Raw genomic sequence first — 13,172 nt, forward strand, 5'->3', positions numbered from 1 at the left:
ATCTTGCATATCATCTCTAGACACAGATTCTTCCTTAACTACATGAACTCTAGCAAGGCTAGAGTTATGAACAGAACCAACAAGGGCAAAATTATTTGCCTCTTCATAAGATGAAGTGATATAGTTATTGGAATCATCACTACCATTATCACTCCATTGTGCACTAATTGACTCTTCTCTCCCATTAAACTTTATCTTGTGGTTATTTGCACATTCCACATCAATGTGACCAGCACCACCACATAGATAGCACTTTACAAGACCTTTCAAACTTTTGTCATCCCTAAAGCCATAAGAGTCCAAAACATTCATCTCCTTAAAAACATTGTCTTGAGACACACATGTAGACGAACTAGGAAGATTCTGACAATTCCTAGTGACTTTGGTTTTATCTTTGACAACCCTTCTATAATTCTTAACAAACAAGGCAAGCTCATCATGAATGCAAGGAGCAATTTGATCCATTTTTATGTTTGCACACCTAATACCAACTAGCACCCAAAGGATCTCTCTATTTATGTTTAGAGCTGGTGCTCTGATACCAATTGAAATTGGTACTTAGGTGACGAGGGGTAAATTTAAAAGATATTCAATCAAGAACGCAACAACCTTCACACACTCTAGACCTTGACCAAATACTCTTATGACTAGTCAACTGTTAGATATGAATTATACCAACAATAACATACACAGAGCATACCAAGATGTACCTGCAGGCCTAGAGAATTACTAGTGACAACCTAGGCACTCAGAAGGACCCATCAATCTAGGCATCCCCTATGCTAGCAACAACTATGGTGAAAGTGTGTGAAATCATCATAATCAAGTAAACACCAAACAACATATAATAATGACTAGTCAACTATAAGGATACAAACCCAGAATTTATACAATGACTAGTCAACTACAATTCATACGATGACTAGTCAACCACCAAGAACACAAACCCAGAAATTCATACGATGACTAGTCAACCACCAAGAACACAAACCCAGAAATTCATACGATGACTAGTCAACCACCAATTACAGAGATGCAATCAGAAATTGTTCACCCAGAAACCCACCATTGGGAAAAACTGGGGGTCATCAACCGACCAGGCAATCCACTAAGTAGAAAAAGATTCTTACAAAGGAACACAAGCAAGCTCAAGAAAAACCTATATCTATTTAGGAAGATGAGCTATACCTCCTTTGTGCAATCTTCTTCTCCAACTTAGCAAAGCTTGAAGCTCAGTTCTTCATGGCAATGGCAGCTCCTTCTCCAGCTCTTTCATCCCATGGCACTAGCTTGCAAGCTCTAACTCATACAAAAATGAAATTTGGATTCATGGAGAAAATGACCAATTTCTTCAAGAAACCATACTCTTGAAGAAATCAATCTTGAATCTGACCTAGATGTATATGATAGAGTGTTTGATCTAGCAAGATGAAGTTTTCATATTTCAAATGCAGTTTTCAAAAAGAAACAATTTGGAAAACTCAAAGATGAAAAATATGAAGGTTACTCTTGAGGAAGAAGAAGCAAAAGTTTGCTATGAAACTTTCCAAAACTTCTCCCCCAAAAGTGACGGCTGCCCAAAGAAGAATTCTTTGGTATTTACACACAAAAGTTCCCTAGGTCAGAATCCCATGTGGCAGCAGAGAGAGAGAAAAAGGAATAGGACAAAAAAGTTGGTTATCAAGCTGGAGAGCAAGGATGACTAGTCATCCAAGAAACAGATGACTAGTCATCATTTTATGAAAATAGTATAATGCAATGTTATGCAATGCACAATTTACCTTTGCCAATTTGCATGAACCTCCATATGATAGTTGTTAGTTAAGAACACCTAGAGAAGCTATTCTCAATCTAAACTTGAGCTTGATAAATAACAATAGAAATCCTATTACAAAGTTGTCAAGGGAAGCCAAAAGAAAAACCCAAAATGCATACATTAACAGAGATGAAGAAGATAAATGAATTTCAAATGATTCCTTGCATGTAGTCACTTCAAATCTATTTCAAACACACTACATCTAGTTGTTCCAATATATTCAGTATCTATATTAGATGTAGTTATTCTCAAATCCACATCTCTCCATGATCCATCCAAACGGAAACTTACTTTAGCGAACTATACAATCAAACTCGGGGGAGAATAACAGTCGGCTGAATAGACTATGTACCTAAATATGGTGTTCTTTATGTGCTTGCATGTTTAAATTTTATTCCTTAAATGTGTCCAATTTTTTTAAATGGTAGGTCTGAAGCTACATTTATCAACCACATCGTTGAAGAGATCTTAATCGTAGTACTGAACCGCACATTTTGGAATGTGGCCAAGTACCCAGTTGGAATTCAGTCTCATGTACAAGTTGTGGAAATGCTTTTGGATGTTGGTGGGAATGGTCGTTTCATGGTTGGGATATGGGGGGCATCTGGAATAGGCAAGACAACAATTGCAAAAGCTATAGGGAATGAAATTGCCCATAAGTTTGAAGGAAGTTGTTTCTTGCCAAATGTTAGAGAAAATTCAATGCCACAATATGGAGGCTTAATCCAACTACAGGAGACTCTCCTTCAAGAGATTCTTGGTGGTAAAAAGTTGAAAATTGCCAGTACTGATAAAGGTATCTCTATTATACATAAACTATTGAGGCTTAAAAAGATTCTCTTAATTCTTGATGATGTGAATCAGTTGGAGCAATTAGACAACTTGGCTGGAGTTGGTTGGTTTGGTGAGGGTAGTAGAGTCATCATAACTACACAAGATAGTGGATTGCTAAAATGTCATGGAATTGAGTTGATATACGAGGTCCAAAAGTTATTTGACTACCAAGCTCTTGAACTTTTCAGTTTGAATGCCTTCGGAATAAATGAACCTCCAAATGATTATTTGGAACTCGCACAACGAGCAATAGACTATGCTCAAGGCCTTCCACTAGCTATAACACTTTTAGGTTCCCATCTTTGTAATAAAGGTATACATCGTTGGCAAACTATATTAGATGGTTACGAAGGAGAACCTTATTTAGGTATTCAGAAAATACTTCGAAAAAGTTATGATGCATTGGAAAATTCAATGCAACAAGTTTTTCTTGACATTGCATGCTTCTTCAAAGGTGAAGATAAGGACTATGTGATACAAGTACTAAGAAGTTGTAAGCAGAAGGTCTCCCAAGATTGTATAGAAGTACTCGTTGAGAAGGCTATCATAACTATTGAATGTAATAGGATTTGGATGCATGACTTGCTAGAAAAAATGGGAAAGGATATAGTTCACGAAGAGTGCCCCATTGAGCTTGGCAAGCGTAGTAGATTATGGTTTCATGAGGATGTCTACCATGTTTGTTGGAATAAAAAAAATCACAAAAATCACAAAATATTGGAACGTGGGATTGGATATGACAGGACCCGACCCGATTTCCGCTTTGGAATCCGAGCCGAATCCTGTGCGTGTCCGACACCTGGCGAATGCCGGGCACGAATGACCTTTTTACCCTTTTCTTTTACAATTTCTTTTAAAAAATTTCTTCCGACTTCTGCCGAAAATTCAGCAGAGCCTCCCCTGTATTTTGACCAAACCCAAAATCTTCCACCTGTCAAACAGTCTCAAAAATCCTACCAACGGCCAGGCTAATTCAACAAACAGATCTTAACTCCAGTTTCTCAAGTTCAACAAGATATCAGAGGATGTTTATACAAATTTACAGAACTAAGAAAAGTTAAAACGAGGTCCTACGCTTCGGTGGTGGGACAAGAGCTAAGATGATGGCCCGGGTGGTTTCCTTCCTTCTTCTACGGCCTGGGGGCGAAAAACAAGTTTAAAATTGTGAGTGGACAAAAATAATGTTCGTAAAAACATTTGAGAACATAATAACCCCCGTTTGAAAACATAGGGATATAAAAGCTACTATTTGATCAAAATCAAACCCGAGACACTCAACTAAATATAGATAAACATGGTTATATAAATATTCACATACTAAACAAGGATATATCAGTATAACACATGTTGAGTATCGAATCTACTGATAAAAATGAGTGAAACAATAATTGTATTAAAAGTTTTAAAAAGAATCCTTTAAAACTGCCACCTAATTGTACCCCTGTAATAACCGTCAATCCCTGGCAGGTCTCGGGCGTCACACAGGCTACCCGAGCCGCAAACTGGCGAAATCAGGGGACTATGATCAGCCTGGTCCGCCGGCAGGTCCTCGATGACACTAAGTCAATTCGAGTCGCTCAGGCAGGATATAGGGGACCGTAGTCCGCCTGATCCGCAATCCTGGCAGGTCGCGGGGACACAGAGTCGGCCGAGCCGCAATCCTGGCAGGTCTCGGGACACCAAGTCTGCCGAGCCGCAAATCCTGGCACTCACGGTTCGAGCGTCCCCGAAACTCGTGAGGCAAGTCAAGTGCACTGACTAACTAAAATCGGACCGGATGTCCGTCGACATCGGTCCAACTCTGGGTAATCACCAAATAGAGAGTGGGTACATGGTGGTCTAAAATAACTATCTCTGATATAATCTGATATCCTCTGAACTCTGGTAATTCTGATCTAAACTACTATTTTTGGGTCAAAAACCTCAAATCTGCTGCTTGGCTAATTTTTTATAAAAATAAAGGTATTTTCACGATAAAATTCATGCTATAACACTTATTCAAGATCAACTATAAAATATAATCATAAAATCTTTTTAAGAAAGAAAAGTCCACTCACTGCTGGTCTGAGCTAGCTGGACCCTTCGAAGGTTCCTCCTGTGGATTAGTTGGACTCCTGGTGCCTGATTATCCAAGAATAATAAATTAATAAACTGGTGGATAAAAAGAATTTAAATTAAACACCCTGCCCCCCGGCTCCTAGAAATACGTGCTTTTCAATTCAAGTTACTCCTATGCCCACATTAGCCTTTTTAGACACTTGGACCAGTTTTGGGAGGTCCGATACTCGGCTAAGCGATAAACTACCAGATCGGCCGACCTGGGACCCATGGGGTCCACGATCTCCGATGGCCAATCTGGGCTTCCCCGAAGGTTTCTCACAGAGGAGGAACCATGTTCTGCGAATTTGGTCCCAATCGGACGGTCGGATTCGCCAAAATCGCGTTATCGCTTAAAATCTAAACCCTACCCCCAGGGTTCGCGATTTCGGAGTATCCGGGACTCCGATTCGCAATCCGTCGAATCCGACGTGATCCTGAAATCACGTAGACCGACATATCCAAAATTCAATGCAATCCAACGTTTTAACGACACTGCACCCACGGATCGCGCGATATGGAAAATCCGTTCGGGGCTCAAACGGACTCCGAATCGAGATCCGCTAAATCCTACGCGCTCGTGACAGCACGAGGACCTCAAAACTTCCCAGAAATATGCCACCACCCTCGCCCACGCCGCCACACGCGCGGGCAGACCCGGTGTCCAAAGCGATTACGGTCCGTCGAAAAATCTTAGAATCGAGACTCTAAACTTCTATCCTAGGTAAAACACCCCATTTGGAGTCACTTTTGTTCTTGGACAACCCCCAAAAAGTGGCCGAAAATGGCGGATTACGGCGGCCGAAGTTCGGCCGATTTTCAAATCGAAAATTGAGCAACCTAGAGGTAAAATCGATCTAAACCCAACCAACCATCAGTTAGAGCACGTAAAATAGGTGGAAAACCATACCTCACTCGAAAGATTTGGTGGCGAAATGAGGGAGAACGAATGAGTGGAAGTTTGGGTGAAAACCGGCGAAAAACCTCAAGTTTTCGGCCGATTCCCGGCGAGCTGAGGTCGGCGACAGGTAGGGGAAGGACGGCGGCGGCGAGGCGCGTCGGTTGGTACCAGCGGCGAAGGTTGCAGTGACCTGTGGCGGCGACGGGCTGATCTGAAACGGGGGAGGGGCTGCGGGTCGTACGCGGGGAGTAGAGAGAGACAGAGAGAGGAGAGAGAACTGAGGAGAGAGAAGGGAGAGCGAGAGAGAGATAAAAATCTGACTTTTTCAAATTACCGTTTTGCCCTTCGCGGTATTTTGATCATATTTTCTTCGTTAGAACTCCGATTCGGGTCTACTCCGTGTCTACGGACTCGTTTCGCCGTGCTCTACGTAACGGCGCAAAGCGAAATTCTCAAATTCTTTTTCGATCAAAAAGTCAAATTTTCCACCTTTAAAATATGCGAGGGCAAAATCGTCTTTTGGCTTGTCACGCCCCGGACCGGCTCTACCGTAGCACGATATTGTCCGCTTTGGGCCTAGGCCCGCACGGTTTTGTTTTTGGGAGCTCACGGAACAACTTCCCAGGGTGGTCACCCATCCTGGGATTGCTCCAGCCTCCAACTCGCTTAACTTCGGAGTTCTTACAACTCCGAAGCCAGTGAACTCCCAAAAGGCCTCGCGCTAGTAGATGCGAGTGTGTGCACATATAAGGCACATCGCCCCCCCCCCCCCGGTTGGTTATCGATGGGATCTCACATGGCTAGAATAAAGAAATCTTAATTTTTAGATATTTTGGTTTGGGTTCTTACAGGATAGGTGGGGGGAAGTTTGGAAAAAGGTGGGGGTCTAAACCAATGAAAACGTTTGAGAGAGTTTAGTGCTCCTATTTTTGGGGGAGCTGATTATTCAGTTTTTAGTATAAATATTCTGCACTAAAGAGAAAAAGAAAAAAAAAAAAAAAAAGAGGATAGAGAGGGAGGAGAACACGACAGAAGAAGAAAACTGTTGCAGAAGGAAAATTGCAGGAGCACAAATACAAGAGGAGACATTTTCACAGGTATATGGATCCTGTCAATTAATTCTTGTTGGGTGGCAACCCTCAAATTATTTTCTTGGATGATGAATCCATATTGGGTGGCAACCCTCAAATAAAACTCTTGGATGATAAATCCATAATGGGTGGCTATCCTTAAATCATGAACAACAAATCCATGAGAGAATTCCTTTTTAACAAAGCTCTGCCGAGCAAAAGGAAATCCTTTGAAATGGAAATGGTGTTTGGAGGGTTAATTCAAAAAAATGTACAGAAAAAAAAGAGCGTGAATTACCTCCTGGGATCTCTCACCACTCCTCTCCATCTCTGCTTAAGAAGGCCTTTATTTTTCTCTCTGAGCAAACTACATCAAGAAAAAAAAAGAAGCAAAGGATGTTAGTCATGAAGAAAAGAATAGGCAGAGAAAAAAATGGAGATCTGTAAAAAAAAAAGGGGAAAAGCAAATAGAGGCCATGTTTTTCTGTCACAACCTCTCTCCCTCTCTCTCTCTCTCTCTCTTAGATGATCCTCTTGTTGGGCACACATCACAACAGACAAAAAAATTAAAGCAGGAAAATAGCCACTAAAAAAAAAGGGGAAAGAAAGTGGCTAAGCGCCACTTCGTGGGTGTTGTTGGGTTAAAGGGAGAGAATGGTGCCAGCCAAAAGAAAACATGGGTATAAAAAAAATAAAAAAAAGAAGCAGAACTTGGGAAGGGCCACGTTGCAAATGAAATGGCTCACTATGCCGTTGATTGTTGGGATGCTGAGATTGAAAGTTCCTATGGCTGGATTGAGTGTGTTGGTATAGCTGATAGATCAGCATATGACTTGCGTGCTCATTCCGAGAAAAGTGGCGAAGCACTTGTGGCTCATAATAAAATTTCCAGAACCAAGAGAAGTAGAGGTATTGGTTATATCTCCAGTAAAGAAAGAGATCGGCCTTGCTTTCAAAGGGAGTCAAAAGAATGTAGTTGAAGCTTTGGAGTCCATGAAAGAAAAAGAAGCTTTCGCATTGAAAGCTGATTTATAGTTGAAAGGGGAGGTGGATTTTTATGTCTGCACTATGGGGAAAACCGTATCTATCAAGAAGAACATGGTGAAAATTTCAAAGGAAAAAAAAAACCAAAAAAAGTCTGAAACCTCTTTGGTGTTGCGGCAGTTTTTCTTCTGGCTTTCTCTTTTTGTTTGCGAAGGCTGTGTACAGATTGTGACTTCGTGTACCTTTTTTAAAGACTGAACAGTAACAGTGTTTGCTCTTAATTCGGACTGATCACAAGTATTCCAGATAAAAATGGGATTGCAAGTTCTAATTTTACTTGGAAACAAACTCTGCAAATAGTTGGATAGCTAATCGCCTGCTGAACCAAATTATCCATTGACTCTCAGAAGCCCATATAATTAATGGGTAACCCAAATAATTACCCATTAAATTTCCAAAGGCCCAAATTCCCTATCATATGGTTAATAGATTAGTTAAAAAAATCCTGGTAGCCATATTTGGTCCAAGCGCAAATGTCAACTTTAGAAAATTAGTGGGTTAATCAAAATTGCTCATTAATTTTCTGGAGCATTGACAAAAAGAAAAAGTGGTACAAAACCATCCAAATTTTCCATGGGTCATCTACCCATGAAAATGCCAATGAGATTAAATTCAAATATCTCAAACACAAATTCTCAATTAATGGGCCACACTTACCCATTAATTTCAAAATTTTCCCATAGGTCACCTACCTATGAAAATCCCCAAATTATCTCAAAGATACAAATTCTAAATTATTGGGTCATCTACCTATGAAAATCTTCAAATCGTCTCAAAGACACCAACTCTAAATTATTGGGCCACACTTACCCATTAATTTCTAAATTTTTCAAACTACGTTGGTTTGATCCCTTTAAAAGGGTACGTAGGCAATCTAGAGATTCAATCTAGATGCAACCATCCCAAACATATTTCCATATCGAATCCCTGGTTTATTCAGCTAAATTCACTTAAACTCCTCAATCAAACCCATTCAAATTCTTCGTTTTGTGATGAGTCATTTATTCATCATGAATCATTTATTCATCATGAATCTTTGAACTACGAGTGGCTTGATTCCCACAAAGGATACGTAGGCATCCTGAGGTTGGACTTGGGAGCAGCTGCAAAATCAAACACACACGTTCTGTTTCTTTATGATGGAATCCAAGGGTTTTCCCTTGAAGCAAGGGATTGTAATTAAGAGACTTGTGTCTCGAATGGGTCGAACCTAAAATAATAAAACCCATTATTTAATTAGTGGTGGTGAAATTATATTAGGAAGATCACCATTTTCCTTCAACAATGTTCTAACAGGAAATACAGTAAGTATAATATACGTTCTTACATTCCATTTGAAAAGAACCAGTACCTTATGTAACCTAGAAATTTCTTTACAAAATGTACTTGTATTTTGGTTTGAAAAGTCTTAACACTAATTATTTTCCATTTTAGTGCACAGGGAAAATTAAAGGCATCATGATGGAGTTTCCCAAGCCAAATGCGATAACATTGAATGCAACAAGCTTCTCTGGGATGGACAAGCTTGAAATTTTCATAAATCGCAATGCAATTCTATCTGGACACATTAAATATCTACCCAACGACTTGAGGTTCCTTGATTGGGGTCAATGCCAGTTACGTTCATTGCCATCCAAGTTTTATGCAATGCATCTTGCTGTGTTCAATATGCCTTGCGGTAGTATGAGAAAGTTGCAAAAATTTAAGGTAACAATTGAAATTATTCTTATTTATTACTATTTCAAATAGAGTTCTTGTTTTTGGAACAAAAAAATATATTTGAAGTTTTTTTTTTTTTTTAAGGGATTTGATAATTTACCAATTTATGTTTTTGTCTCACAGTATATGCCAAAGCTGAAATCTTTGAATTTGAGTGGCTGTCAATTCTTAAAAAAAATCCCTGACTTATCCGGAATCCCAAATATAAAGTGGCTGAATCTAAGTAATTGTACAAGTTTGGTTGAGGTTGAAGATTCTGTTGGACTCCTTGATAAACTTGTTGAATTGAATCTTGATGGATGCGTTAAGCTTACAAGGTTTGCAACAACACTTAGATTGAAATCCCTGGAAAGGCTTTGTCTACGTAATTGTGGAAGGCTTGAGAGCTTCCCAGAAATAGAGGACAAGTTGGAATCCCTGGTGATTTTGAATATCGGAGAAAGTGGCATAAGAGGATTGCCATCATCAGTTGCATATCTTACTGGGATTACATTTATGAGTGCTGGTTATTGTGACAACCTTACATTTACGTCATTGTGTAGCATATATGGATTGCAACGTCTCACTACATTTGGCGATAAGGTGAACTCTGACCCAAACATCTCATTAGCGCTTCCCAAGCTAGTTTTCTTTAATCTCCAAGGATGCAATTTATCAGAAAGTAACTTCGTCCTGCCTCTCGACTGCTTGTTCACGTTTACATTTCTTGATCTATCGGGAAACAATTTTGTCAGATGTCAGGGATGCATTAGTAAATTTGTCAACTTATGGTTTCTTAGATTAAATGGTNAATTGATTGCACCCATATCACATTTTCAGAAAACCTGAGGGGAACTACGGGTTTAGAATGACTTCGCCTCCGCCTCTTTTCTCGTTCGATCGTCTACGGCCTCCGCTTCCTCTCTCCTTCGTTCTTCTACGCCCCTGCCTCCGCCTCTGCTTTTTCGATTGTCTGCCTTCCTCCTCCTCCTCTGCTTTTTCGATTGTCTACCTTCCTCCTCCTCCTCCTACTTGGCTCTTCTCCTCAGCTATCAGCTATTTCATACCCAGAAGTGTTGGATCCTGAGCAAGCAGTGAAAGGGCTATCTGGTAATCTAATGACTAATACTATTAGTTGGATATGTTGTATGTTTTCTCTTCAAAATTCTAGATTTAGTAGGGTTGGCATACACTATCATGACCTGATATATTTTCAGTCTGTTTTAATTACTGGCTATTAGGGTGTGGTTTGAAACTTTGACTGATGGGGTGGGGGGGCTTGGACGGAGTTTTCTTATTTTTGTGAAATGGGTTTTGGAGGATTAGGGATTTTAGGGGAGTGTGTGAGTTCGCTGTTTTGGTGGAAGATATATGCAGAAGGGTTATGATGATGATGGGGGTGGGTTTTTGTGTTTTGTTAATTCTTTTGTTTGTCGGAAGAAGAATGAGATATTTTTCCAACTCTTATGAGTGAGTTGGGTTCAAAAGCAATTATTGTTGGTTTTATATTTTGATTTATTTGCAACTGTCTTTATAGAATTTAATTTTTAATAGTAATATATGTATTCTTCATGAATGGTTTTGCTCTGTTCAGGTGCGTCTGTCTACATGGGTTTGTGCTTGAAGCATAATGCAAGTTTTGTTAATAAATTCTCTGTTTTATGCTGTGCAGGTGTGAATTGGAATAAATAAAAAAAATTTGCTGGGTTTTTGAGACTTGTGATGTTATTCATCAGTATTCATGCCTGGTTTCTTCTTGCAATAATTTTGTTGATTGTGAGCTTTTCCCTCTAGCGCTTGTTGCTGATACTGATTGTGAAGGTGAATTGGTTGTGCTTTATGATGTTTGAACCTCATTTCTGTTTCTTCTCTTTCATGCCAATAGGTTGTAGGAAACTCCGCTCTCAAACATAGACAATGAACAATTGAGTTGACATGCTGCTGGGAGAATTGTTTGCAATGCAGAGAAGACTTGTCTCTTACTTTTGTGATGATGAACTGGGTGAGATTCTTTAAGAGTGATGTGTCATATTTGAATTTTTGAATATCATATTTTAGTTTTGTTTTTAAGTTTTGAACTTTGTTCTATTTCAGCATCCTATAGACCTGTGTTAACTTATATCTACATGTGATATGGATATAACTTATGCTTTCAAATTAATTTGACTTGTGTTATATCTTGTTTCGTATCTTTGTTTCGAAAATTTCTTTGTAAAGACCAAAAAGAATAGTGTGTTTTTTTTTGGGTGGTATTTTTGTTAATGATAATTATAGTATTGATTACTGGGTAGAGAATGAGCTACATTTTATGCTTCATGAAGTAAAATGGCTGAGCAACTCAAATTTGGTTTACACAACCAAGGCAAAAGGAAAATACTAATTTTGGAGCTTATATATAGTGGTTATATAAGTTGCAGTTTCCGTTACTTGTAAATCATGATTTCCTTAGCGTATTTAATTGCATTGTGTTTCTCGTTTCGGGTAGAACAGAGTTTTCAATGATAGGATTTATTTGGAAAAAAGGAATTCTGGTAGTTATGCTGTGTTCTCTATTTTTGCATGAAAGTTGAAAGTAAGATGTCCCCTTTATATGTGTGACAGCTTCAGGATTATGGCCTTCGTCTACTGAAGGGAAATTGCTATTTGATCCTGTTATATCTTTTATGGGACAAACAAATGAGGGAAGTAGTGTTGATTCATCACAGAAAGCTGAGTCTTCAGAGCATCCGCCAAAGGTTGACAAATCATCAGGGGAATCTGAATCTCCACAAAAACTCTCTACTGTTGAGGCAAAGGAAGGGGTCAAAACAGAAACTTTACAACACTCTTCAACTGAACAGATGGCTGATAAGGAGGAAACTGAAGTTGTCAAGGAAGAAACAGATGATAAGCATGTTGCGACGGTGGAGGAAACAGAGACTGTGGTAGCAGAGCCTGAAAAATCTGAATCTGAATCATCTTCACTGCCAGTTGAGCCCTTTGAACCCACTGTTAAGAATGATGGCCCATCAGAATATGTGGGTTCTCAAGATGACAACAAGATTTCAGTAGTGGGACCCTCAGTAAATCCAGAAACAATGCAGGGTAAGTCAAGAGCTGTTGAGGTAGATCAAGTTGAGGAGGGTCATACTGTTCTTCCGCGTGAGGCACATGATGTTGATGTGGATGAACAAAAGACACAAGTAGAGCAGAAGGATGGACATATGACTCAGGCTGGAGAGATTGTTGAAACAGTTGCTATGGTTGAAGCTGAGTCTCCAACTGATAGCCAGCCTGGAGGTTTTCCTCTTTGCTAATTGAGAATCATGTGCAGTTATGATTTTAGATTTGTAGATAACCTGTTGTTGCTGATATTGCTACACGGGAGGAGAACAGAACAACTTGGAAAATGTGCAAGAAGGGAGAGCTAACTCATACAACGAAGAACAAATTGATGAAGTTAAGATCAAATTAGTAGAATTTGTGAGCTCTCCATTATTTATAATTATAGGTAGGAAGTATGTATGTAATAGAGCAAAGATTGGTTGACTATGTAATAACAATTGAATTGTCAAGTTTTATGAAAGAAATAATTTTTGCTTCTTGGGATAGTATTGTTAGGGTTCGGTGGCGATTTATTTTCCATGTCTAAATTGTAGTCTGTAATGGATGTGTGTGTATTGTATGTAGATTGACTTAATATTGCTGTCCTATTGCATGTGTATTGTACTAA

At 39.3% G+C, this 13,172-nt stretch overlaps 3 protein-coding genes across 4 annotated transcripts; all 3 read left to right on the plus strand.

Annotated features, from left to right (window-relative positions):
* Positions 1 to 2,218: 2,218 nt before the first annotated feature.
* LOC117618019 (disease resistance protein RPV1-like) lies at positions 2,219 to 3,231 on the plus strand. Its single transcript, XM_034347650.1, has 2 exons — positions 2,219 to 3,130; positions 3,217 to 3,231. The coding sequence occupies exons 1-2, from the start codon at positions 2,219 to 2,221 to the stop codon at positions 3,229 to 3,231; spliced, it is 927 nt and encodes a 308-aa protein (XP_034203541.1).
* A 4,224-nt stretch (positions 3,232 to 7,455) lies between these two features.
* Positions 7,456 to 10,309, plus strand: LOC117618020 (disease resistance protein TAO1-like). The gene is made up of 3 exons (XM_034347651.1): positions 7,456 to 7,627; positions 9,204 to 9,469; positions 9,605 to 10,309. The coding sequence occupies exons 1-3, from the start codon at positions 7,456 to 7,458 to the stop codon at positions 10,307 to 10,309; spliced, it is 1,143 nt and encodes a 380-aa protein (XP_034203542.1).
* On the plus strand, positions 10,279 to 13,044 carry LOC117617399 (golgin candidate 5-like). 2 transcript variants are annotated; one of them, XM_034346752.1, is made up of 4 exons: positions 10,279 to 10,570; positions 11,133 to 11,236; positions 11,346 to 11,462; positions 12,062 to 13,044. In XM_034346752.1, exons 3-4 carry the CDS (start codon positions 11,396 to 11,398, stop codon positions 12,754 to 12,756), a joined length of 762 nt encoding a protein of 253 aa, XP_034202643.1. In that variant the 5' UTR covers positions 10,279 to 10,570; positions 11,133 to 11,236; positions 11,346 to 11,395; the 3' UTR covers positions 12,757 to 13,044. The 2 variants fall into 2 exon arrangements, with proteins under 2 accessions (XP_034202643.1, XP_034202644.1); XM_034346753.1 differs by lacking the exon at positions 11,133 to 11,236.
* Positions 13,045 to 13,172: the final 128 nt, after the last annotated feature.

The sequence above is a fragment of the Prunus dulcis genome, chromosome 2 (genome assembly GCF_902201215.1).
Source record: "Prunus dulcis chromosome 2, ALMONDv2, whole genome shotgun sequence".
Lineage (NCBI taxonomy): Eukaryota > Viridiplantae > Streptophyta > Magnoliopsida > Rosales > Rosaceae > Prunus > Prunus dulcis.

Coding starts and splice junctions, on each gene's coding strand:
- LOC117618019 (XM_034347650.1), top strand. CDS start 2,219: ATGTGTCCAATTTTTTTAAATGGTAGGTCTGAAGCTACATTTATCAAC.
- LOC117617399 (XM_034346752.1), top strand. CDS start 11,396: ATGCTGCTGGGAGAATTGTTTGCAATGCAGAGAAGACTTGTCTCTTAC. Junction 11,463..12,061: donor CTTTTGTGATGATGAACTGG/GTGAGATTCTTT, acceptor TATGTGTGACAG/CTTCAGGATTATGGCCTTCG.